Here is a 26,982-nt window from a genome sequence, read left to right as displayed (position 1 = left end):
TGCCCTGTGCCACAATGATTAGCTATCTGTCCAAACAGATGCCGGCTCTCGTCCCATGCCACCGACCCACTTTCTCTCTTTCCCAGCCCCCAGCTGATGTTTTGTCGTTCTTCCAAACTGTTCGGTCCGTACTCAGTGCCAGTGTGTCTTCTGAGAAGCACAGCAATGAGATAAACCGACCCACCACCCTTTAAAGGTGCACTATGCAGAAATTGTTCCGCCATTTGCAGGTTGCTAAAACTCTAATAGTTTGCTTAATTTTAGTTTATGTGACAAAATAATCTAGTACAGTGTAGAGAATCATTGTACCACAGCTGTGAAATATATTTTCCAAAACCAAAATTATAGTTTTTTCAGCTGTTTAAAGCTGGTGTACAAAACCGTAAGTAAAAAACACTAAAACAAAACTTAAGAACAGGAAGAATAGAAATAGATATGCACATAGATATATCACTTCTTAGACTTGATTTCAGCGAGCATGACAGATCTATGACTCACATTTCTATGTGAATTTGGTCTGGTCGCCAAAAAAGTGACATATTGCCACTTTAACCTCACAGTGAGTCCCTGTCCTGATAGGTGGACTTGGCTGTGGCGCCGATATAACCTGAACAGGGACTATAAAACAGCCTTTTGATCTTACCTCCAGAGGGAGCTCTCTAGGACCTTGCTGGAGTCGACGTGGTAATACTTGGTCAGGATGAGAATGACCTGAGGAAGACGAAGAGGAGAGAGGAAGAGAGGAGGATGAAGGGTGAGTCTCAACAGTACAATATAAACTGAAACATGTTCACAGATAGAGCATGGTAACTATTGCAATAGCAGTATTTGGTTTGATTCAAAATGATTAAAAAAATATATTTTGAAAACTTCTTTCCCTGGGCTGTGGCTGTAATGCTGATGATGAACCGTTTGAGGGAACACAGAGAGTCTTGTTTTACACTTTAATTTGAGAAGGAAATGTTTACAGAGTGGTCCTCACGCCAGATGATGTGTCCTGTTAAACGCTGAATATCACTTCAGGAGGAGCTTCAAATATTAAACCCCTTTAGAGTTTTATTCAAGTACAAGTGCAGAACATTAGGTTTTGTGGGGAAGAAAATCTGCCTTTGATATACAACTCAACAGAGACCTATATCATTCATAGAACCAGAGCATCTTGCCCATCTGTTAATGGAATTTTATCATTCCTATATGTGTTCATTAATCAATTTAATTAAAATCACTCTGTCTGTTTCTGAAAAATTGTAAGACCCTTATTTGCATAAAATAGACAGAGACCAGTCTTATCAAAATGAGATAATAGTATTTATTCTCGGAGCGCGCTGCCATAGAACCACGTACAACAGTTTATATATAAAATATGACGTCATTGGTTATAGAATGAATCTCCTCCTCTCGACCAAGACAAAGCAGGTTCAAAAGTGTATTCCAACCCACTAGCGCACACTATATCAAGATTAACTTCTGAAGTCTCACCATTATCTATCACTATTTAGCAGACAGTTCCAGATAACAGAAAACCTAGGGAGGCTCTCCTTGTCTTATCTAAACGCCCCAGAGTTATAGTTGAGTTGGTTCAAACAGGTTAATGACCCTCTTTGCTTATTTAAAACACACAACACATTCCTCCCCAACCTAGTTGGAATGGTGTTTATTATGTTGAATTACTCCTTGTTCATGCTACATAATATATTCCTTATGAACTAACATTATTCATCTGATATAATAAAACAGGGTAGAGTTTAATTAGTTATAGTTCTATTTAAATGTAGATATTGTTTAGTCATTATTCATAAAATTCCTAACACCATCATACAAAAACATTCATGCACACGTGTGTGTGTGTGTGTGTTCGTGTGTGTGTGTGTGTGTGTGTGTGTGTGTGTGTGTGTGTGTGTGTGTGTGTGTGTGTGTGTGTGTGTGTGTGTGTGTGTGTGTGTGTGTGTGTGTGTGTGTGTGTGTGTGTGTGTGTGTGTGTGTGTGTGTGTGTGTGTGTGTGTGTGCTTGCGTGTGTCCCACTCCTTCATTGGTTTTTCATATTTTCAGAGAACTCTCCGGTTTTGACAGCAGTGCGGCCTGCTGGGCGTGCGTTGCCATGGCGAGGGATGCCGGAGGTTCAGAGAGCGAGCACTTAGCCCTTTGGAGGTGTTATTGGCAGGTCGGTAGAGTGAGCTGTTAGGATCCAGGGAAGAACACACTGGGCCTTACTGCCCAGGGGCTGGTAGTAGCTGATTGGCCCAGGGCCCTGGCCAGGAGCAGGATCCAGGGAAGAACACACTGCGCCTTACTGCCCTGGGGCTAGGTATAGCTGATTGGCCCAGGGCCCTGGCCAGGAGCAGAGGTCTACAGAAGGCTGTGTTGAAGATGGCAGCTCTGTCGAGACTTCAGTGTATGAACCACAGTGCAGAGTTTAGGTCGTCACGGGTCCAAGAAGTTGGATCCATTCCTGAAATGAACCTGGGGCTTTCTCACCCGGGCCTGATATGCATAAATAAAGAGACCTGTTCCGAATGGTTCCGGCCTAGGTTCCGGCCTAGGTTCCGACCTTTCTAGGGAGTTTTTCCTAGCCACCATGCTTCTACATCGCTTGTTGTTTGGGATTTTAGACTGGGTTTCTGTACAGCACTTTGTGTAAAAAGGGATTTATGAATAAATTTGATTGAAATTTGATAGATTTTTTCAAGTTGGCTGGATGTCCTTTGGGTGGTGGAGCATTCTTGATACACACAGGAAACTGTTGAGCGTGATAAACCCAGCAGCGTTGCAGTTCTGGACACAAACCGGTGCATCTGGCACCTAATACCATACCCCGTTCAAAGGCACTTAAATATTTTATCTAGCCATTCTCCCTCTGAATGGCACACAGACACAATCCATGTCTCAAGGCTTAGAAATCCTTCTTTAACCCGTCTCCTCCCCTTCATCTACACTGATTGAAGTGGATTTATCAAGTGACATCCATATTTCTCTAGCTTTCGCATGGATTCACCGGGACAGACATGTAAAGAGCAGGTGTTCCTAATGTTTTGTACACTCTGTGTATGTTGCTGCTACTGTTTATTGTCTGTCATTTTATAGTTATATGTGCATATCTTCCTCAATTACCTCGTACCCCTGCACATAGACTCAGTACTGGAACCCCTTGTATTCAGCCATGTTATCATTACTCATAGACTCAGTACTGGAACCCCTTGTATAAAGCCCAGTTATCATTACTCATAGACTCAGTACTGGAACCCCTTGTATATAGCCCAGTTATCATTACTCATAGACTCAGTACTGGAACCCCTTGTATATAGCCCAGTTATCATTACTCATAGACTCAGTACTGGAACCCCTTGTATATAGCCCAGTTATCATTACTCATAGACTCAGTACTGGAACCCCTTGTATATAGCCCAGTTATCATTACTCATAGACTCAGTACTGGAACCCCTTGTATATAGCCCAGTTATCATTACTCATAGACTCAGTACTGGAACCCCTTGTATATAGCCCAGTTATCATTACTCATAGACTCAGTACTGGAACCCCTTGTATATAGCCCAGTTATCATTACTCATAGACTCAGTACTGGAACCCCTTGTATATAGCCCAGTTATCATTACTCATAGACTCAGTACTGGAACCCCTTGTTATTATCATTACTCATAGACTCAGTACTGGAACCCCTTGTATATAGCCCAGTTATCATTACTCATAGACTCAGTACTGGAACCCCTTGTATATAGCCCAGTTATCATTACTCATAGACTCAGTACTGGAACCCCTTGTATATAGCCCAGTTATCATTACTCATAGACTCAGTACTGGAACCCCTTGTATATAGCCCAGTTATCATTACTCATAGACTCAGTACTGGAACCCCTTGTATATAGCCCAGTTATCATTACTCATAGACTCAGTACTGGAACCCCTTGTATATAGCCCAGTTATCATTACTCATAGACTCAGTACTGGAACCCCCCAGTTATCATTACTCATAGACTATACTGGAACCCCTTGTATATAGCCCAGTTATCATTACTCATAGACTCAGTACTGGAACCCCTTGTATATAGCCCAGTTATCATTACTCATAGACTCAGTACTGGAACCCCTCAGCCCAGTTATCATTACTCATAGACTCAGTACTGGAACCCCTTGTATATAGCCCAGTTATCATTACTCATAGACTCAGTACTGGAACCCCTTGTATTCAGCCACTCGTTGTGTATTTATTATTACTTTCATTATTACATGTTTTCCTTTTCTATTATTTCTCTATTTTCTCTGCATTGTTGGGAAGGACCCGTCAGAAAGCATTTCACTGCTCGTCTACATCTGTTCTTTACGAAGCATGTGACTAAATTCAACTTGGTTTGAGATGACTCGTTCATATCCATACAATTTCCATCCATTTTCAGATGAGTTGAACCTTTGACAGTCTGACGCATACTTTAGCCAATTAGAAAAGATGAATCGGTTCTAATTTGGTGTTTGTTCTCTACGGATCAGTCTGGCCAAAGCCTTAGGCCCTCAACAAACTTTAGTGCTGCCCCCTTGTGCCAGGGCAGAGCAATGACGCTATAGGGATTTTTATTCCAAGAGGACAATAGTCCTCTTTTATGGAGGCTGAGCTACTCTTTAAATCCCACACTGGGACTCAAGAGAGAGTTACATTATACACATAACCCAGAGTTGGTCGGTCCAAGCTCCACATCTCGGACCGACCACTGAGTGGAACACTGAGTGTACTTCGAGAGTAGCTCCAATCCCCATTCCACAACAGAGAGACGAGTTCTATCTAAGGCACTCTACAGACTCTCAAGACACTTTGGCTCAAACAACGCCAAATTCAAAACTTAAAGTTCTTCAATTTAAATTATTATACAAATACAATACCAATACAATGTAATATAATTGGGGGATACAACCATCCCAGATTTGCAGATTTTACTGCAAAGAGACAGAATCATTAGATCATTAGTTTTGGTACTGCCCATATGTAGCTTGTTTTTGGTCGCAGATTCAGGAATGGATGAAGAATTGCAACATTTACCTGGAGCTAACTCTGCAAATAGCACTGATGGGTGACTTGAAAAGTCATAGTCAATTGATCAACAATATAATAATACACTTAGCAAAAATGTTTATCTTTAATTTACAATCTGTAGAAACTATGACAATAGAAAGATTCAGAACTTTTGTGAAACATCACAGCACAGTTGAAAAAAATATGGCAAAAATAAATCAAAACTGGATGGTGTTCAGAGAAAGATGGGAGCGGTTGAGTGGAGCTGAAGGATGTGACTGGATGTTGTTCAGAGATAGATGGGAGCGGTTGAGTGGAGCTGAAGGATGTGACTGGATGTTGTTCAGAGATAGATGGGAGGGGTTGAGTGGAGCTGAAGGATGTGACTGGATGTTGTTCAGAGATAGATGGGAGGGGTTGAGTAGAGCTGAAGGATGTGACTGGATGTTGTTCAGAGATAGATGGGAGAGGTTGAGTGTAGAAGCTGAAGGATAGATGGGAGGGGTTGAGTAGAGCTGGGACTGGATGGTGTTGGGAGGGGTTGAGTAGAGCTGAAGGATGGGACAGCTGGGAGCGGTTGAGTGGAGCTGAAGGATGTGACTGGATGTTGTTCAGAGATAGATGGGAGGGGTTGAGTAGAGCTGAAGGATGTGACTGGATGTTGTTCAGAGATAGATGGGAGGGGTTGAGTGGAGCTGAAGGATGTGACTGGATGTTGTTCAGAGATAGATGGGAGGGGTTGAGTGTAACTGAAGAATGAGACTGGATGGTGTTCAGAGATAGATGGGAGGGGTTGAGTAGAGCTGAAGGATGGGACTGGATGGTGTTCAGAGATAGATGGGAGGGGTTGAGTAGAGCTGAAGGAATGGGACTGGATGGTGGTAAGAGATAGATGGGAGGGGTTGAGTAGAGCTGAAGGAATGGGACTGGATGGTGGTAAGAGATAGATGGGAGGGGTTGAGTAGAGCTGAAGGAATGGGACTGGATGGTGGTAAGAGATAGATGGGAGGGGTTGAGTAGAGCTGAAGGATGGGACTAAAAACAAACAGAAAACAACTATTGAAAAATATTCTGTGTCTGTAAAATGTATATAGAATGTAAAGTATAAACTGGAAGTAGAAGCTTAAGTGTTATTGTCCATTAGTTTACTCCAATTAGGGTGGTAGGGTTAGGGGAAAATAATATAGGCTTGAATTGTTATATATATATACAGTACATATACAGTATATATGAGGGACTGGAAATTATTCAGACAATTACATTAATGGAAGCCACAATCGATCTGCAATATTAAAGCTGAAACAAGCTCCTAAAGATTTACTCAGTTACTCCTGGGAAAGTCTATCCCCACAGATGGGGAATTGGAAAGCAGAGATAATCTGAACTTTTACTCAAAGTCATTGAAGTATGTGAAACCGGGAAGGCTCTTGTGTGACATCCTGCGATGCAGCAAGCGAGCATATCCCTCCGCCCCTTGCCTGGCCTCGTGCTGCCCTACTGTGAATCAGCTAGTGACCGTGGCAACAGACTGTCAGCCTCTGCAAAGCTGTCCCTCTCTATCCACACAGCTGTAATGAGATGCCGAGTAAGACCGAGCCCTATCTGACTCTCACCAGCCAGAGACCTAATGAAACACCAACACTGACTTCATCTGCTATGCTGAACATTTGGACTTTTTGCCAATTATGTTTTGTCAAGTTTTAATTGGCCATGCCCTGGTGAGGGAAGTGAGGAAAGTGGTTTACTGACAAGTTTAGGTGTTGATGGAAGGATGAAAGAGAAGAGTAGTGGAGAAGGTGGAGGACTGGCACAGGAGAGAAGGAATGAGATGTCTAGGTAGAACAGCTAGTCAATGTCCTTAACTCTCAATTCAACATGAAAAGATCAATCGGAAGACGGAACAACTTAATACGGGGAGCTGGTGAGCGACCTCTGAACTCTGAGTGCTGGGATCAAGAGTTCCACCAGGATCAGATTCTAGAAGGCTATAAACAGGGGGGAAAGTATTTGGTTGTGCATTTCAGATTGCATTGGTGAAGCATTCCTCTGAAGAGCCCCACTTATACAAGATCTACTATTTCATGTAAAACAAAGTTGGGTAGTAAATGAGAGCATGCCTCTGCTAGTGTCGCCCGGGACTGGCACAACCACGTGTGTGCCCCTGTTTGCAATAGACAGCCCTGCATAAAAATACAGATTGCTTTGGGCGTTGCACATCGAATAGCATCCCGGAAGTGTCCTGTTAAATATGAAAAAGTAAAGAGAGCTTTTCTGTCTTTCTCTCCACTGGGCCGACAGAGATTCGGGGCATCATTCATCTGCATGTCAACACTCCCCTGGTCTTGTATCTGACCAGCCCATAAAAACGCAGCGTCTCCAGAGAAACCCCGCGCTACACAGTCCTATCCCTGTGCCACACAGTCCTATCCCTGTGCCACACAGTCCTATCCCTGTGCCACACAGTCCTATCCGTGCGCCACACAGTCCTATCCCTGTGCCACACAGTCCTATCCCTGTGCCACACAGTCCTATCCCTGCGCCACACAGTCCTATCCCTGTGCCACACAGTCCTATCCCTGCGCCACACAGTCCTATCCCTGCGCCACACAGTCCTATCCCTGCGCCACACAGTCCTATCCCTGTGCCACACAGTCCTATCCCTGCCCCACACAGTCCTATCCCTGTGCTACACAGTCCTATCCCTGTGCCACACAGTCCTATCCCTGTGCCACACAGTCCTATCCCTGTGCTACACAGTCCTATCCCTGTGCTACACAGTCCTATCCCTGTGCTACACAGTCCTATCCCTGTGCTACACAGTCCTATCCCTGTCCCACACAGTCCTATCCCTGTGCTACACAGTCCTATCCCTGTGCTACACAGTCCTATCCCTGTGCCACACAGTCCTATCCCTGTGCCACACAGTCCTATCCCTGTGCCACACAGTCCTATCCCTGTGCTACACAGTCCTATCCCTGTGCCACACAGTCCTATCCCTGCCCCACACAGTCCTATCCCTGTGCTACACAGTCCTATCCCTGTGCCACACAGTCCTATCCCTGTGCCACTCAGTCCTATCCCTGTGCCACACAGTCCTATCCCTGCCCCACACAGTCCTATCCATGTGCTACACAGTCCTATCCCTGTCCCACACAGTCCTATCCCTGTGCCACACAGTCCTATCCCTGTGCCACACAGTCCTAGCCCTGTGCCACACAGTCCTATCCCTGTGCTACACAGTCCTATCCCTGTGCCACACAGTCCTATCCCTGTGCCACACAGTCCTATCCCTGTGCTACACAGTCCTATCCCTGTGCCACACAGTCCTATCCCTGCCCCACACAGTCCTATCCCTGTGCTACACAGTCCTATCCCTGTCCCACACAGTCCTATCCCTGTGCCACACAGTCCTATCCCTGTGCCACACAGTCCTATCCCTGTGCTACACAGTCCTATCCCTGTGCTACACAGTCCTATCCCTGTGCCACACAGTCCTATCCCTGTGCCACACAGTCCTATCCCTGCCCCACACAGTCCTATCCCTGTGCCACACAGTCCTATCCCTGTGCCACACAGTCCTATCCCTGCCCCACACAGTCCTATCCCTGTGCCACACAGTCCTATCCCTGTGCCACACAGTCCTATCCCTGTGCCACACAGTCCTATCCCTGCCCCACACAGTCCTATCCCTGCCCCACACAGTCCTATCCCTGCCCCACACAGTCCTATCCCTGCCCCACACAGTCCTATCCCTGTGCCACACAGTCCTATCCCTGTGCTACACAGTCCTATCCCTGTGCTACACAGTCCTATCCCTGTGCCACACAGTCCTATCCCTGTGCTACACAGTCCTATCCCTGCCCCACACAGTCCCATCCCTGTGCCACACAGTCCTATCCCTGTGCCACACAGTCCTATCCCTGTGCCACACAGTCCTATCCCTGTGCTACACAGTCCTATCCCTGTGCCACACAGTCCTATCCCTGTGCCACACAGTCCTATCCCTGCCCCACACAGTCCTATCCCTGTGCTACACAGTCCTATCCCTGTGCCACACAGTCCTATCCCTGTGCCACACAGTCCTATCCCTGTGCCACACAGTCCTATCCCTGTGCTACACAGTCCTATCCCTGTGCTACACAGTCCTATCCCTGTGCCACACATTCCTATCCCTGTGCCACACAGTCCTATCCCTGTGCTACACAGTCCTATCCCTGTGCTACACAGTCCTATCCCTGTGCTACACAGTCCTATCCCGGTGCTACACAGTCCTATCCCTGTCCCACACAGTCCTATCCCTGTGCTACACAGTCCTATCCCTGTGCTACACAGTCCTATCCCTGCCCCACACAGTCCTATCCCTGCCCCACACAGTCCTATCCCTGTGCCACACAGTCCTATCCCTGTGCTACACAGTCATATCCCTGTGCCACACAGTCCTATCCCTGTGCTACACAGTCCTATCCCTGTGCCACACAGTCCTATCCCTGTGCTACACAGTCCTATCCCTGCGCTACACAGTCCTATCCCTGTGCCACACAGTCCTATCCCTGTACCACACAGTCCTATCCCTGTACCACACAGTCCTATCCCTGTGCTACACAGTCCTATCCCTGTGCCACACAGTCCTATCCCTGCCCCACACAGTCCTATCCCTGCCCCACACAGTCCCTATCCCTGCCCCACAGTCCTATCCCTGCCCCACACAGTCCTATCCCTGTGCCACACAGTCCTATCCCTGTGCTACACAGTCCTATCCCTGTGCTACACAGTCCTATCCCTGTGCCACACAGTCCTATCCCTGTGCTACACAGTCCTATCCCTGCCCCACACAGTCCTATCCCTGCCCCACACAGTCCTATCCCTGTGCCACACAGTCCTATCCCTGTGCTACACAGTCATATCCCTGTACCACACAGTCCTATCCCTGTGCTACACAGTCCTATCCCTGTGCCACACAGTCCTATCCCTGTGCTACACAGTCCTATCCCTGCGCTACACAGTCCTATCCCTGTGCTACACAGTCATATCCCTGTGCCACACAGTCCTATCCCTGTGCTACACAGTCCTATCCCTGTGCCACACAGTCCTATCCCTGTGCTACACAGTCCTATCCCTGCCCCACACAGTCCTATCCCTGCCCCACACAGTCCTATCCCTGTGCCACACAGTCCTATCCCTGTGCTACACAGTCCTATCCCTGTGCTACACAGTCCTATCCCTGCGCTACACAGTCCTATCCCTGTGCTATACAGTCCTATCCCTGTGCTACACAGTCCTATCCCTGTGCTATACAGTCCTATCCCTGTGCCACACAGTCCTATCCCTGTGCTACACAGTCCTATCCCTGTGCTACACAGTCCTATCCCTGTGCTACAAAACTGAGTTTGAGGCTGAGTTCTGCACGAAGGGAAGATCATTTTTCTTTAGAGAAGTGGTGGACAGGGCAAGTCCAAATGCTACCATGAATCACTATGAGGAGGAGGCAGATGGAGTGTTGTGTTGGCGACGGCGGGCCTCCCCTTGGCGACGGCGGGCCTCCCCTTCATGACAAAATTGCTGAATAGTGGAGAAGCTTGATCCCACCGCTTCCACCAACGGGAACTGGCCGGAGCCCGAGAATGCAGCTTGGCAGGCCCCAACTACAACTTATTTTACTGAAAGGGAAAGTTTAACAGAGCAGCAGCTTAGAACGATCTTCCTGTTATTCGGAACAAGTTAATTATAAATACAAAAATGAATCATAACAACTGGAGCCTACATAGATCTGCAAATATGTCAAGACGAGAGAGACAAAGTCTGAGTGGTCGTTCTGGAACGAACCACGGTGAAAAAGCACGGTGTGGGCATTTTAATGACTGCAAAGTAAGTAAGAGGTCAACTGTGAAGCAATTGACCCTGGAAGAGTGTTTCCTTTCAACAAATACATCTCCTATTCACATAAATGTTCTATTCATTAGAGCAGTACAAACACTGGAAACTCCAAGCATTTCACATAAAGAGCTTCATAAAAAAAAAAATTTGTCCACAACGTCCATGCAACCCTTGTGGCAACATTGTCGCAGTCTGATGGTGACCCACTGTGGGAATGTTGTTCGTCAGCCTCGGGATGACATTTACTGGGGAAAGATCAACTGGGCAGTCAGGACCCCTGACCGAATAACAACGCACAGTTACAAAAGCCCCCAGTGAGCCCTTTACACCAGCGACATCATGAAGTCCAGGTTCACATCACCATCTTGTCTTTTCTTTTCTTCCTTGAGACATTCTGCTACACTGGGGGTTTCATTGAGAAGCTATCAATCAGCTTTAGAAGAGAGAGACGAGAAGAAAGGAAAGGGAAGGGAATGAACGGAACGAGAGCAGGGATAAAGAGAGAGAGATGAGAGAGAGAGATGAGAATTGCCAGAGTTGGAGAGAAAGAAGAAGAACGCAGTCATTCATTTTTAAGGCAAAATCTGTGAAACACAATCACTCTATCAGAGTGTATGACTCCTTGGAGGCGAACACATTCTTCAGAAAACAGACCCACACACAGATACACTTTTCATCACAGTCTGGGAAAAAAGAGGATTCCCGACTTTGCTTTGCCTCCTCAACACTGGTTGACCACGTTGTCAACCACGGCCTGACGCTGAGGGAGGCTGGACTGCGAGTACAGCCAAATCTAAGCCGATATACAGTGGCAAGTGTGATGAGAACATTTAGACTGGAAAATAGGTATTGTAAAAATATCATCATATCAAAAACATCTGCACGGTTTCAGTAACTGCTTACAGTACTGTATTCTATGAACTATCAGCACTTCTGTTACCTTTTCCTGTGAAATTACTGTACTATTGTATACTGTTTTTTGGGGGGATGACAAGGAGGAAGGACTCCTATGTTCACAGAACAGCAAGAGAGGGAGATAGTAAACATGGTTTTGGCCAACAATGCTATAACACTCAAGCAGCTCCAATCTAACATTGTCAATAACCACGCCATTTTCAACGATATCCATCAGGTCTCAACATCAACACTGGCACGCATCCTAAAAAAAAAACATATTCAAATTAAGCAAATTTATCGAGTGCCTTTCGAGCGCAATTCCGAAAGGGTGAAACGACTGCGGCATGATTATGCAGAGGTATGTATTCACTTTAGCAGTGTGATCTTGCATACTGTCTCATAATCTTTTACTGTACTGTAATATGTATACTAGATCTACACTGAACTACACAATTTGGCCTGATACTGTTTTTCAGAGAGTTTTATGAATGGACGGAGAGGAGATCCAGCATGAGTTCATTTACGTAGATGAGGCTGGGTTCAACCTGACGAGAACACGAAGGAGGGGAAGAAACATCATTGGCCACAGGGCAACGTGGGGGTAATATAACACTCTGTTTCAGCCATTACACAGAATGGGGTCCTCCACCGCCATGCCCATATGGGCCCTTACAACACAGCACTCATACTTACATTCTTGGACCAATTGCACAACATAACAGCAGCAAATCAAATCGATCATATGAAATACATTGTTGTCTGGGACAACGTGTCTTTCCACCGCTCTGGTCTGGTTCAGAACTGGTTTCAGCAACATCCACATTTCACCCTCCTATATCTTCCACCCTAAAGAAGAGTTTTTCTCAGCATGGCGGTGGAAGGTATATGATCTCCGTCTCCAGGCTGAGGTACCCCTCATCCAAGCCATGGACGAGGCCTGTGACCAGATGGAGGTAGCAGCAATGCAAGGATGGATTCGTCATTCAAGACGTTTCTTTCCAAGGTGTCTTGCTAATGACAACATTGCCTGCGATGTTGATGAAATTCTCTGGCCAGATCCAGCGAGGCGAAGAGACAATGTCTAGTTATTTATTTATTTATTTTTTAGAACTTACAATACCTAAAGTGACGTTTGGTGACAGTATTATGAATCTCCATCATCAACATTTTGGGTGTGTTGAGAAATAAATGAGTTTCTTCAGTCTGCAACATTGGTCTTGTGTAGTGTTTGGTGGATTCACATTATATTTGTACGTTGTTGATAGTAGCCTCCTCTAATCATAGGGAAGTAGAAGTGTTTTAGGTTTATCACAGCAGAGTGTAACTCGTGCAAACAGAGTATAGTAATGTGAAAGGTGTGTGTTTTATATGGTAACAAAGTGTGATTTTTAAAAAGAAGTGTATAGTTTTTACAAGAGTGTTTAATTTTGCAAAGGATCTGTAGTGTTTTGCTAATTGTGTGTAGTGTTTTCAAAATCGTGCTTAAGCAATAAAAAAAAACTGTAATATCTTAGCGAGGTCACAATTACCTCCATTCCTCTCCTTCAATAGCAGTGATAATCAGGGCGTTGCCCATTCAGATCTCAGCGTTCGACAACCTCGAGCGGTCATGTCTGTCAGAACACGTTTCTGCACGGACCTCAACCCTTCCTCTGCAGAGCCAGGCACCGGGCAGTGACCCATACAAACGCAGACGTTTTAATGGTTGTTTGAGACAGCGACCCCTCATTAAACTGCTCCGGGAGAAAGGGAGATGACTATTACATGGGCCTGTGAGTTTTGCTGGCCCTGCAGTCTAACCAATACAAAGGAATGTCTACTAGACTAACCCTTACACACATGGTAGATTCCATACAGTCAGGCTGAGGTAGTCAGCATTCCACTGGCTGGCTCCCACTATAGTTTATCTGTCTCCTTATGCTATAGTATTTTACATTATTCTATAGTATTCTACATAATTTTTTACATTTTTTAATTTGACCTTTATTTAACCAGGCAAGTCAGTTAAGAACATATTCTTATTTTCAATGACGTCCTGGGAACAGTGGGTAAACTGCCTGTTCAGGGGCAGAACGACAGATTTGTACCTTGTCAGCTCGGGGGTTTGAACTCAACAACAACCTAACTCAACAACAACCTTCCGGTTACTAGTCCAACGCTCTAACCACTAGGCTACCCTGCCGCCCCATTATTCTATAGTATTCTACATTATTCTATAGTATTCTACATTATTCTATAGTATTCTACATTATTCTACAGTATTCTACATTATTCTGTAGTATTCTACATTATTCTATAGTATTCTACATTATTCTACAGTATTCTACATTATTCTGTAGTATTCTACATTATTCTATAGTATTCTACTGCTGTCTTTTACTTTTCAATTTTTCTGCTTTTGTCCACCTTTTCTGTCTGTCTGTCTGGTTCACTCTCCCTCGTTGTTTCTGTCTGTCTGTCAGGTTCACTCTCCCTCGTTGTTTCTGTCTGTCTGCGTGGTTCACTTTCCCTCGTTGTTTCTGTCTGCGTGGTTCACTCTCCCTCGTTGTTTCTGTCTGTCTGCCTGGGTCACTCTCCCTCGTTGTTTCTGTCTGCGTGGTTCACTCTCCCTCGTTGTTTCTGTCTGTCTGCCTGGGTCACTCTCCCTCGTTGTTTCTGTCTGCGTGGTTCACTCTCCCTCGTTGTTTCTGTCTGTCTGTCTGGTAAACTCCCCCTCGTTGTTTCTGTCTGCGTGGTTCACTCTCCCTCGTTGTTTCTGTCTGTCTGCCTGGGTCACTCTCCCTCGTTGTTTCTGTCTGTCTGTCTGGTTCACTCTCCCTCGTTGTTTCTGTCTGTCTGTCTGGTTCACTCTACCTCGTTGTTTCTGTCTGTCTGGTTCACTCTCCCTTGTTGTTTCTGTCTTTCTGCGTGGTTCACTCTCCCTCGTTGTTTCTGTCTGTCTATCTGTTTCACTTTCCCTCGTTGTTTCTGTCTGTCTGTCTGATTCACTCTACCTCATTGTTTCTGTCTGTCTGTCTGATTCACTCACCCTCGTTGTTTCTGTCTGTCTGGTTCACTCTCCCTCGTTGTTTCTGTCTGTCTGTGTGGTTCACTCTCCCTCATTGTTTCTGTCTGTCTGTCTGGTTCACTCACCCTCGTTGTTTCTGTCTGTCTGGTTCACTCTCCCTCGTTTTTTCTGTCTGTCTGGTTCACTCTCCCTCGTTGTTTCTGTCTGTCTGGTTCACTCTCCCTCGTTGTTTCTGTCTGTCTGCGTGGTTCACTCTCCCTCGTTGTTTCTGTCTGTCTGGTTCACTCTCCCTCATTTTTTCTGTCTGTCTGGTTCACTCTACCTTGTTGTTTCTGTCTGTCTGTCTGGTTCACTCTCCCTCGTTGTTTCTGTCTGTCTGTCTGGTTCACTCTCCCTCGTTGTTTCTGTCTGTCTGGTTCACTCTCCCTCGTTGTTTCTGTCTGTGTGGTTCACTCTCCCTCGTTGTTTCTGTCTGTCTGTTCACTCTCCTCGTTGTTTCTGTCTGTCTGTCTGTCTGTTCACTCTCCCTCGTTGTCTTCTGTCTGTCTGTCTGGTTCTGTCTGTCTCCCTCGTTGTTTCTGTCTGTCTGTCTGGTTTCTGTCTGTCTCTCCTCTCGTTGTTTCTGTCTGTCTGTCTGGTTCACTCTCCTCGTTGTTTCTGTCTGTCTGTGGTTCTGGTTCACTCTCCCTCGTTGTTTCTGTCTGTCTGTCTGGTTCACTCTCCCTCGTTGTTTCTGTCTGTCTGCGTGGTTCACTCTCCCTCTGTGTTTCTGTCTGTCTGTCTGGTTCACTCTCCTTCGTTGTTTCTGTCTGTCTGTCTGGTTCACTCTCCCTCGTTGTTTCTGTCTGCGTGCTTCACTCTCCCTCGTTGTTTCTGTCTGTCTGTCTGGTTCACTCTCCCTCGTTGTTTCTGTCTGTCTGTCTGGTTCACTCTCCCTCGTTGTTTCTGTCTGTCTGGTTCACTCTCCCTCGTTGTTTCTGTCTGTCTGGTTCACTCTCCCTCGTTGTTTCTGTCTGTCTGTCTGGTTCACTCTTCCTCGTTGTTTCTGTCTGTCTGTCTGGTTTCTGTCTGTCTGGGTCACTCTCCCTCGTTGTTTCTGTCTGTCTGTCTGGTTCACTCCACCTCGTTGTTTCTGTCTGTCTGTGGTTCACTGTTGTTTCTGTGTCTGTTGGTGTCACTCTCCTCGTTGTTTCTGTCTGTCTGTCTGGTTCACTCTCCCTCTGTCTGTCTGTCTGGTTCACTCTTCCTCGTTGTTTCTGTCTGTCTGTCACTCTCCTCGTTTCTGTTTCTGTCTGTCTGGTCACTCTCCCTCGTTGTTTCTGTCTGTCTGTCTGGTTCACTCTCCCTCGTTGTTTCTGTCTGTCTGTCTGTGGTTCACTCTACCTCGTTGTTTCTGTCTGTCTGTCTGTCACTCTGTCCCTCGTTTGTCTGTCTCACTCTCCCTCGTCTGTCTGTCTGTCTGGTTCACTCTACCTCCTCGTTGTTTCTGTCTGTCTGTCTGGTTCACTCTCCCTCGTTGTTTCTGTCTGTCTGTCTCTCCCTCGTTGTTTCTCTGTCTGGTTCACTCTCCTCGTTGTTTCTGTCTGTCTGGTTCACTCTCGTTGTTTCCTCGTTGTTTCTGTCTGTCTGTCTGGTTCACTCTCCCTCGTTGTTTCTGTCTGTCTGTCTGGTTCACTCTCCCTCGTTGTTTCTGTCTGTCTGTCTGGTTCACTCTACCTCGTTGTTTCTGTTGTTGTCTGTCTGTCTGTCTGTCTGTCTGGTCACTCTCCTCGTTGTTTCTGTCTGTGTCTGTCTGGGTCACTCTCCTCCTTTCTGTTGTCTGTCTGTCTGTCTGTCTGACTGTCTGGTTCACTCTACCTCGTTGTGTCTGTCTGTCTGTCTGGTTCACCCTCCCTCGTTGTTTCTGTCTGTCTGCGTGTTTCACTCTCCCTCGTTGTTTCTGTCTGTCTGCGTGTTCACTCTCCCTCGTTGTTTCTGTCTGTCTGCGTGGTTCACTTTCCCTCGTTGTTTCTGTCTCTCTGTCTGGTTCACTCTCCCTCGTTGTTTCTGTCTGTCTGTCTGGTTTGTCTGGTCTGGTCTGTCTGGTCTGTCTGGTTTTCTGTCTGTCTGTCTGTCTGGTTTCTGGTTCACTCTTCCTCGTTGTTTCTGTCTGTCTGCGTGGTTCACTCTACCTCGTTGTTTCTGTTTGTCTGTCTGGGTCACTCTCCCTCGTTGTTTCTGTCTGTCTGTCTGGGTCACTCTCCCTCGTTGTTTCTGTCTGTCTGTCTGGTTCACACTCCCTCGTTGTTTCTGTCTGTCTGCGTGGTTCACTCTACCTCGTTGTTTCTGTTTGTCTGTCTGGGTCACTCTCCCTCGTTGTTTCTGTCTGTCTGTCTGGGTCACTCTCCCTCGTTGTTTCTGTCTGTCTGTGTGGTTCACTCTTCCTCGTTGTTTCTGTCTGTCTGCGTGGTTCACTCTACCTCGTTGTTTCTGTTTGTCTGTCTGGGTCACTCTCCCTCGTTGTTTCTGTCTGTCTGTCTGGGTCACTCTCCCTCGTTGTTTCTGTCTGTCTGTGTGGTTCACTCTCCCTCGTTGTTTCTGTCTGTCTGTCTGATTCACTCTACCTCGTTGTTTCTGTCTGTCTGTCTGGTTCACTCTACCTCGTTGTTTCTGTCTGTCTGTCTGGTTCACTCTCCCTCGTTGTTTCTGTCTGTCTGTCTGTGGTTCACTTTCCTCGTTGTTTCTGTCTGTCTGTCTGGTTCACTCTCCTGTCTCGTTGTTTCTGTCTGTCTGTCTGGTTCACTCTCCCTCGTTGTTTCTGTCTGTCTGTCTGTTCACTCTCCTGTCTCTGTCTGTTTCTGTCTGTCTGTCTGGTTCACTCTCCCTCGTTGTTTCTGTCTGTCTGTCTGGTTCACTCTCCCTCGTTGTTTCTGTCTGTCTGTCTGGTTCACTCTTCCTCGTTGTTTCTGTCTGTCTGTCTGGTTCACTCTCCCTCGTTGTTTCTGTCTGTCTGTCTGGGTCACTCTCCCTCGTTGTTTCTGTCTGTCTGTCTGGTTCACTCTCCCTCGTTGTTTCTGTCTGTCTGTCTGGTTCACTCTACCTCGTTGTTTCTGTCTGTCTGTCTGTCACTCTCCCTCGTTGTTTCTGTCTCTGTCTGGTCACCTCCTCGTTGTTTCTGTCTGTCTGTCTGGTTCACTCTCCTCGTTGTTTCTGTCTGTCTGTCTGTCTGTCTGTCTGTCTGTCTGTCTGTCTGTCTGGGTCACACTCCCTCGTTGTTTCTGTCTGTCTGTCTAGTTCACTCTACCTCGTTGTTTCTGTCTGTCTGTCTGGGTCACTCTCCCTCGTTGTTTCTGTCTGACTGTCTGGTTCACTCTACCTCGTTGTTTCTGTCTGTCTGTCTGGTTCACTCTCCCTCGTTGTTTCTGTCTGTCTGTCTGGTTCACTCTCCCTCGTTGTTTCTGTCTGTCTGCGTGGTTCACTCTCCCTTGTTGTTTCTGTCTGTCTGTCTGGTTCACTCTACCTCGTTGTTACTGTGTGTCTGTCTGGGTCACTCTCCCTCGTTGTTTCTGTCTGTCTGTCTGTCTGTCTGTCTGTTTCTGTCTGTCTGTCTGTCTGGTCACTCCTCGTTGTTTCTGTCTGTCTGTCTTGTTCACTCTACCTCATTGTTTCTGTCTGTCTGTCTGGTTCACTCTCCCTCGTTGTTTCTGTCTGTCTGCGTGGTTCACTCTCCCTTGTTGTTTCTGTCTGTCTGTCTGGGTCACTCTCCTCGTTGTTTCTGTCTGACTGTCTGGTTCACTCTCCCTCGTTGTTTCTGTCTGTCTGTCTGGTTCACTCTCCTCGTTGTTTCTGTCTGTCTGTCTGGTTCACTCTCCCTCGTTGTTTCTGTCTGTCTGTCTGGGTCACTCTCCTTGTTGTTTCTGTCTGTCTGTCTGGGTCACTCTCCTTGTTGTTTCTGTCTGTCTGTCTGGTTCACTCTCCCTCGTTGTTTCTGTCTGTCTGTCTGGTTCTGTCTCTCCCTCTTGTTTCTGTCTGTCTGTCTGGTTCACTCCTACTGTCTGTCTGTTGTTTCTGTTTGTCTGTCTGGGTCACTCTCCTCGTTGTTTCTGTCTGTCTGCGTGGTTCTGGGTCACTCTCCCTCGTTGTTTCTGTCTGTCTGTCTGTCACTGTCCCCTCGTTGTTTCTGTCTGTCTGTCTGGTTCACTCTCCCTCGTTGTTTCTGTCTGTCTGTCTGGTTCACTCTACCTCGTTGTTTCTGTTTGTCTGTCTGGTTCACTCTCCCTCGTTGTTTCTGTCTGTCTGTCTGGTTCACTCTCCCTCGTTGTTTCTGTCTGTCTGTCTGGTTCACTCTCCCTCGTTGTTTCTGTCTGTCTGTCTGGTTCACTCTACCTCGTTGTTTCTGTCTGTCTGTCTGGTTCACTCTACCTCGTTGTTTCTGTCTGTCTGTCTGGTTCACTCTCCCTCGTTGTTTCTGTCTGTCTGCGTGGTTCACTCTCCCTCGTTGTTTCTGTCTGCGTGGTTCACTCTCCCTCGTTGTTTCTGTCTGTCTGTCTGGTTCACTCTCCCTCGTTGTTTCTGTCTGTCTGCGTGGTTCACTCTCCCTCGTTGTTTCTGTCTGTCTGTCTGGTTCACTCTCCTTCGTTGTTTCTGTCTGTCTGTCTGTTCTCTCCCTGTCTGTTGTCTGTCTGTCTGTCTGCTGGTTCACTCTCCCTCGTTGTTTCTGTCTGTCTGTGTGGTTCACTCTCCCTCGTTGTTTCTGTCTGTCTGTCTGATTCACTCTACCTCGTTGTTTCTGTCTGTCTGTCTGGTTCACTCTACCTCGTTGTTTCTGTCTGTCTGTCTGGTTCACTCTCCCTCGTTGTTTCTGTCTGTCTGCGTGGTTCACTTTCCCTCGTTGTTTCTGTCTGCGTGGTTCACTCTCCCTCGTTGTTTCTGTCTGTCTGTCTGGTTCACTCTCCCTCGTTGTTTCTGTCTGCGTGGTTCACTCTCCCTCGTTGTTTCTGTCTGTCTGTCTGGTTCACTCTCCCTCGTTGTTTCTGTCTGTCTGTCTGGTTCACTCTACCTCGTTGTTTCTGTCTGTCTGTCTGGTTCACTCTTCCTCGTTGTTTCTGTCTGTCTGTCTGGGTCACTCTCCCTCGTTGTTTCTGTCTGTCTGTCTGGGTCACTCTCCCTTGTTGTTTCTGTCTGTCTGCGTGGTTCACTCTCCCTCGTTGTTTCTGTCTGTCTGTCTGGTTCACTCTACCTCGTTGTTACTGTGTGTCTGTCTGGGTCACTCTACCTCGTTGTTTCTGTCTGTCTGTCTGGGTCACTCTCCCTCGTTGTTTCTGTCTGTCTGTCTGTCTGTCTGTCTGTCTGTCTGTCTGTCTGTCTGTCTGTCTGTCTGTCTGTCTGTCTGTCTGTCTGTCTGTCTGTCTGTCTGGGTCACACTCCCTCGTTGTTTCTGTCTGACTGTCTGGTTCACTCTACCTCGTTGTTTCTGTCTGTCTGTCTGGTTCACTCTCCCTCGTTGTTTCTGTATGTCTGTCTTGTTGGTTCAAACTCTGTCTGTCTGGTTCAGCTCTCCCTCGTTGTTTCTGTCTGTCTGCGTGGTTCACTCTCCCTTGTTGTTTCTGTCTGTCTGTCTGGTTCACTCTACCTCGTTGTTACTGTGTGTCTGTCTGGGTCACTCTCCCTCGTTGTTTCTGTCTGTCTGTCTGTCTGTCTGTCTGGGTCACACTCCCTCGTTGTTTCTGTCTGTCTGTCTTGTTCAATCTACCTCGTTGTTTCTGTCTGTCTGTCTGGTTCACTCTCCCTCGTTGTTTCTGTCTGTCTGCGTGGTTCACTCTCCCTTGTTGTTTCTGTCTGTCTGTCTGGGTCACTCTCCCTCGTTGTTTCTGTCTGACTGTCTGGTTCACTCCACCTCGTTGTTTCTGTCTGTCTGTCTGGTTCACTCTACCTCGTTGTTTCTGTCTGTCTGTCTGGTTCACTCTCCCTCGTTGTTTCTGTCTGTCTGTCTGGGTCACTCTCCCTCGTTGTTTCTGTCTGTCTGTCTGGGTCACTCTCCCTTGTTGTTTCTGTCTGTCTGTCTGGTTCACTCTCCCTCGTTGTTTCTGTCTGTCTGTCTGGTTCACTCTCCCTCGTTGTTTCTGTCTGTCTGTCTGGTTCACTCTACCTCGTTGTTTCTGTTTGTCTGCGTGGTTCACTCTCCCTCGTTGTTTCTGTCTGTCTGCTGGTTCACTCTCCCTCGTTGTTTCTGTCTGTCTGTGTGGTTCACTCTCCCTCGTTGTTTCTGTCTGTCTGTCTGGTTCACTCTACCTCGTTGTTTCTGTCTGTCTGTCTGTCTGTTCACTGCTACCTCGTTGTTTCTGTCTGTCTGTCTGGTTCACTCTCCCTCGTTGTTTCTGTCTGTCTGCGTGGTTCACTCTCCCTCGTTGTTTCTGTCTGCGTGGTTCACTCTCCCTCGTTGTTTCTGTCTGTCTGTCTGGTTCACTCTCCCTCGTTGATTCTGTCTGCGTGGTTCACTCTCCCTCGTTGTTTCTGTCTGTCTGTCTGGTTCACTCTCCCTCGTTGTTTCTGTCTGTCTGTCTGGTTCACTCTCCCTGGTTGTTTCTGTCTGTCTGTCTGGTTCACTATCCCTCGTTGTTTCTGTCTGTCTGTCTGGTTCACTCTCCCTCGTTGTTTCTGTTTGTCTGTCTGGGTCACTCTCCCTCGTTGTTTCTGTCTGTCTGTCTGGGTCACTCTCCCTCGTTGTTTCTGTCTGTCTGCGTGGTTCACTCTCCCTCGTTGTTTTTGTCTGTCTGTGTGGTTCACTCTCCCTCGTTGTTTCTGTCTGTCTGCGTGGTTCACTCTACCTCGTTGTTTCTGTCTGTCTGTCTGGTTCACTCTCCCTCGTTGTTTCTGTCTGTCTGTGTGGTTCACTCTCCCTCGTTGTTTCTGTCTGTCTGTCTGGTTCACGCTCCCTCGTTGTTTCTGTCTGTCTGTCTGGTTCACTCTCCCTCGTTGTTTCTGTCTGTCTGTCTGGGTCACTCTCCCTCGTTGTTTCTGGGTCTAGGGGTGAAGGTTGGGTTGAAACCCAGAGGTGATGGGTTCTTGAATGTCCTTACTTGGACAGACAGAGGAGATGAGGGGTGAGGGAAGAGTGCTGGAGATTGAACCAAACCTGGAGGGTCTTGATATTGGGTCGATCAAGTCCTGGCTTGAACTATGACTGCAAAGACTGCAAGTCATATCAAATGTTTATTTGTTACGTGCCGAATACAACTGGTGTAGGTAGAACTTACTGTGAAATGCTTACTCACATAATATGATGCTGGGAACTAGGTGGTGTACTCTTGTTGTATTTATCCTGGAGATTACCTATGTCATCGACAACCTTTGTATTATTTTGAAACCAAAAAATCTTTGATCATTTCAGTTGTGTGAGTCAACAAGGTCAAATGGGGATAAAATAGAGCATATGCTCTAAAAATATATATTTGAACACAGACAATGATGTTTCTGTCACTACCAGATCTGTAGTTCAGCTGCCACACCTCAAACTCAATCTACCCTGATCTGTAGTTCAGCTGCCACACCTCAAACTCAATCTACCCTGATCTGTAGTTCAGCTGCCACACCTCAAACTCAATCTACCCTGATCTGAAGTTCAGCTGCCACACCTCAAACTCAATCTACCCTGATCTGTAGTTCAGCTGCCACACCTCAAACTCAATCTACCCTGATCTGTAGTTCAGCTGCCACACCTCAAACTCAATCTACCCTGATCTGTAGTTCAGCTGCCACACCTCAAACACAATCTACCCTGATCTGTAGTTCAGCTGCCACACCTCAAACTCAATCTACCCTGATCTGTAGTTCAGCTGCCACACCTCAAACTCAATCTACCCTGATCATCTCTGTAAGACGACAGTCAGCCAGTCTATCTGAAAGACCACAGAGAGAAGAAAGCAGAGACATGAAAGAGTGGTAGAGGGGGTCGCTCTCTCACTCGTTCCATCTGTGACTGACCACAGACCCCCTCCGTTCCCCCATCCAGCCGGGTGGTCAATAAAACCTTTCCAGAACGGAAAAATGAAAGGAGAAAAATAAATAAGAGTAGAAAACAGGTGGGGATTTGGAAGCAGACCGAGAGCTGTGAAGAAGAGGGGGTGGAAGCGCCAAGTGTGTGTGTGTGTGTGTGTGTGTGTGTGGGGGGTGTATGTGTGTGCCCACCATCATAGACACATTGAGGACAAATCAAAGGAAACCACATGACACACTGCCTTTACCAAGACACAACACAACACACTGTCTATTCCAAGACACATCACACTGCCTATACCAAGACACAACACACTACCTATACCAAGACACATCACACTGCCTATACCTAGACACAAAACACACACACTGTCTATACCAAGACACATCACACTGCCTATACCAAGACACAACACACTACCTATACCAAGACACATCACACTGCCTATACCTAGACACAAAACACACACACTGTCTATACCAAGACACATCACACTGTCTATACCAAGACACATCACACTACCTATACCAAGACACATCACACTGCCTATACCTAGACACAAAACACACACACTGTCTATACCAAGACACATCACACTGTCTATACCAAGACACATCACACTACCTATACCAAGACACATCACACTGCCTATACCTAGACACAAAACACACACACTGTCTATACCAAGACACATCACACTGTCTATACCAAGACACATCACACTGTCTATACCAAGACACATCACACTGCCTATACCTAGACACAAAACACACACACTGTCTATACCAAGACACATCACACTGTCTATTCCAAGACACAACACACTGTCTATACCAAGACACAACACACTGTCTATACCAAGACACAACACACTGTCTATACCAAGACACAACACACTGCCTATACCTAGACACAAAACACTACCTATACCAAGACACAACACACTGTCTATTCCAAGACACAACACACTGTCTATTCCAAGACACAACACACTGTCTATTCCAAGACACATCACACTGCCTATACCTAGACACAAAACACTACCTATACCAAGACACAACACACTGTCTATTCCAAGACACAACACACTGCCTTTACCAAGACACAACACACTGTCTATACCAAGACACATCACACTGTCTATACCAAGACACAACACACTGTCTATTCCAAGACACAACACACTGCCTATACCAAGACACAACACACTGTCTATACCAAGACACAACACACTGTCTATACCAAGACACAACACACTGTCTATTCCAAGACACAACACACTGTCTATTCCAAGACACAACACACTGCCTATACCTAGACACAAAACACTACCTATACCAAGACACAACACACTGTCTATTCCAAGACACAACACACTGTCTATTCCAAGACACATCACACTGCCTATACCTAGACACAAAACACTACCTATACCAAGACACAACACACTGTCTATTCCAAGACACAACACACTGTCTATTCCAAGACACAACACACTGTCTATTCCAAGACACATCACACTGCCTATACCAAGACACAACACACTGCCTATACCTAGACACAAAACACTACCTATACCAAGACACAACACACTGTCTATTCCAAGACACAACACACTGCCTATACCTAGACACAAAACACTACCTATACCAAGACACAACACACTGTCTATACCAAGACACAACACACTGCCTTTACCAAGACACAACACAACACACTGTCTATTCCAAGACACATCACACTGCCTATACCAAGACACAACACACTGTCTATTCCAAGACACAACACACTGTCTATTCCAAGACACAACACACTGCCTATACCAAGACACAACACACTGTCTATTCCAAGACACAACACACTGCCTATACCAAGACACAACACACTGTCTATTCCAAGACACATCACACTGCCTATACCAAGACACAACACACTGTCTATTCCAAGACACAACACACTGTCTATTCCAAGACACAACACACTGCCTATACCAAGACACAACACACTGCCTATACCAAGACACAACACACTGTCTATTCCAAGACACAACACACTGTCTATTCCAAGACACAACACACTGTCTATTCCAAGACACAACACACTGCCTATACCAAGACACAACACACTGTCTATTCCAAGACACAACACACTGTCTATTCCAAGACACAACACACTGTCTATTCCAAGACACAACACACTGTCTATACCAAGACACAACACACTGCCTATACCAAGACACAACACACTGTCTATTCCAAGACACAACACACTGCCTATACCAAGACACAACACACTGTCTATTCCAAGACACAACACACTGTCTATACCAAGACACAACACACTGTCTATACCAAGACACAACACTGCCTATACTGACTCAATGCACTGCCTATACCAAGACACAACACACTGTCTATACCAAGACACAACACACTGCCTATACCAAGACACAAAACACACACACTGTCTATACCAAGACACAACACACACTGCCTATACCAAGACAAAACACACACACTGCCTATACCAAGACACAACACACTGTCTATACCAAGACACAACACACTGTCTATACCAAGACACAACACACTGTCTATACCAAGACACAACACACTGCCTATACCAAGACACAACACAACACACTGTCTATTCCAAGACACAACACACACACTGCCTATACCAAGACACAACACACTGCCTATACCAAGACACAACACACTGTCTATTCCAAGACACAACACACTGTCTATACCAAGACACAACACACTGCCTATACCAAGACACAACACACTGTCTATACCAAGACACAACACACTGCCTATACCAAGACACAACACACTGTCTATTCCAAGACACAACACACTGTCTATTCCAAGACACAAGACACAAGACACACTGCCTATACCAAGACACAACACACTGTCTATTCCCAAGACACAACACACACAACGCACTGCTATACCAAGACACAACACACTGCCTATACCAAGACACAAACACTACACAACACACTGTCTATTCCAAGACACAACACACTGCCTATACCAAGACACAACACACTGCCTATACCAAGACACAAACACTGTCTATTCCAAGACACAAACACTGTCTATACCAAGACACAACACACTGTCTATACCAAGACACAACACACTGCCTATACCACAACACACTGTCTATACCAAGACACAACACACTGCCTATACAAGACACAACACACTGTCTATTCCAAGACACAACACACTGCCTGCCTATACTGACACTATACCAAGACAACACACTGTCTATACCAAGACACAACACACTGTCTATACACACAACACACCTATACCAAGACACAACACACTGTCTATACAAGACACTGTCTATACCAAGACACAAAACACACACACTGTCTATACCAAGACACAAAACACTACCTATACCAAGACACAACACACTGCCTATACCAAGACACAACACACTGTCTTTACCAAGACACAACACACACACTGTCTATACCAAGACACAACACACACACACTGCCTATACCAAAACACAACACACTGCCTATACCAAGACACAAAACACTGTCTATACCAAGACACAACACACTGCCTATACCAAGACACAAACACTGTCTACACACAACACACTGCCTATACCAAGACACAACACACTGTCTATACCAAGACACAACACACTGCCTATACCAAGACACAACACACTGTCTCTGCAGGTCAGAGTTTTGGAGAAGCACCCGGGCAACCTGCAGGTCAGAGTTTTGGAGAAGCAGCTGGGCAACCTGCAGGTCAGAGTTTTGGAGAAGCACCTGGGCAACCTGCAGGTCAGAGTTTTGGAGAAGCAGCTGGGCAACCTGCAGGTCAGGAGTTTTGGAGAAGCCCAGGCTGGGCAACCTGCAGGTCAGAGTTTTGGAGAAGCAGCTGGGCAACCTGCAGGTCAGAGTTTTGGAGAAGCAGCTGGGCAACCTGCAGGTCAGAGTTTTGGAGAAGCAGCTGGGCAACCTGCAGGTCAGAGTTTTGGAGAAGCACCTGGGCAACCTGCAGGTCAGAGTTTTGGAGAAGCAGCTGGGCAACCTGCAGGTCAGAGTTTTGGAGAAGCAGCTGGGCAACCTGCAGGTCAGAGTTTTGGAGAAGCAGCTGGGCAACCTGCAGGTCAGAGTTTTGGAGAAGCACCTGGGCAACCTGCAGGCTGTAGGTTTTGGAGAAGCAC

At 46.4% G+C, this 26,982-nt stretch overlaps 1 protein-coding gene and 1 long non-coding RNA gene across 4 annotated transcripts in view; both read right to left on the bottom strand.

The window, feature by feature from the left end:
• Nucleotides 1-26,982, bottom strand: part of LOC118376550 (VPS10 domain-containing receptor SorCS2-like) — a 507,846-nt gene that overhangs the window by 304,456 nt on the left and 176,408 nt on the right. For all 3 annotated transcript variants that reach the window (XM_052459345.1, XM_052459346.1, XM_052459347.1), the window contains exon 2: nucleotides 644-711. In XM_052459345.1, coding sequence (XP_052315305.1) covers nucleotides 644-711 — 68 coding nt within the window. The remainder of the gene's footprint in view (nucleotides 1-643; nucleotides 712-26,982) is intronic.
• On the bottom strand, nucleotides 22,263-22,635 carry LOC127906711 (uncharacterized). The gene is made up of 3 exons (XR_008062491.1): nucleotides 22,577-22,635; nucleotides 22,409-22,534; nucleotides 22,263-22,366 (listed from the first exon to the last, which is right to left on the bottom strand). It is a non-coding gene; the product is annotated as an uncharacterized LOC127906711 (long non-coding RNA).

This window comes from Oncorhynchus keta, chromosome 13, assembly GCF_023373465.1.
Source record: "Oncorhynchus keta strain PuntledgeMale-10-30-2019 chromosome 13, Oket_V2, whole genome shotgun sequence".
NCBI classification, from domain to species: domain Eukaryota; kingdom Metazoa; phylum Chordata; class Actinopteri; order Salmoniformes; family Salmonidae; genus Oncorhynchus; species Oncorhynchus keta.
The sequence above is the reverse complement of the archived record's forward strand: the minus strand, read 5'-3'. Positions and strand labels throughout refer to the sequence as shown.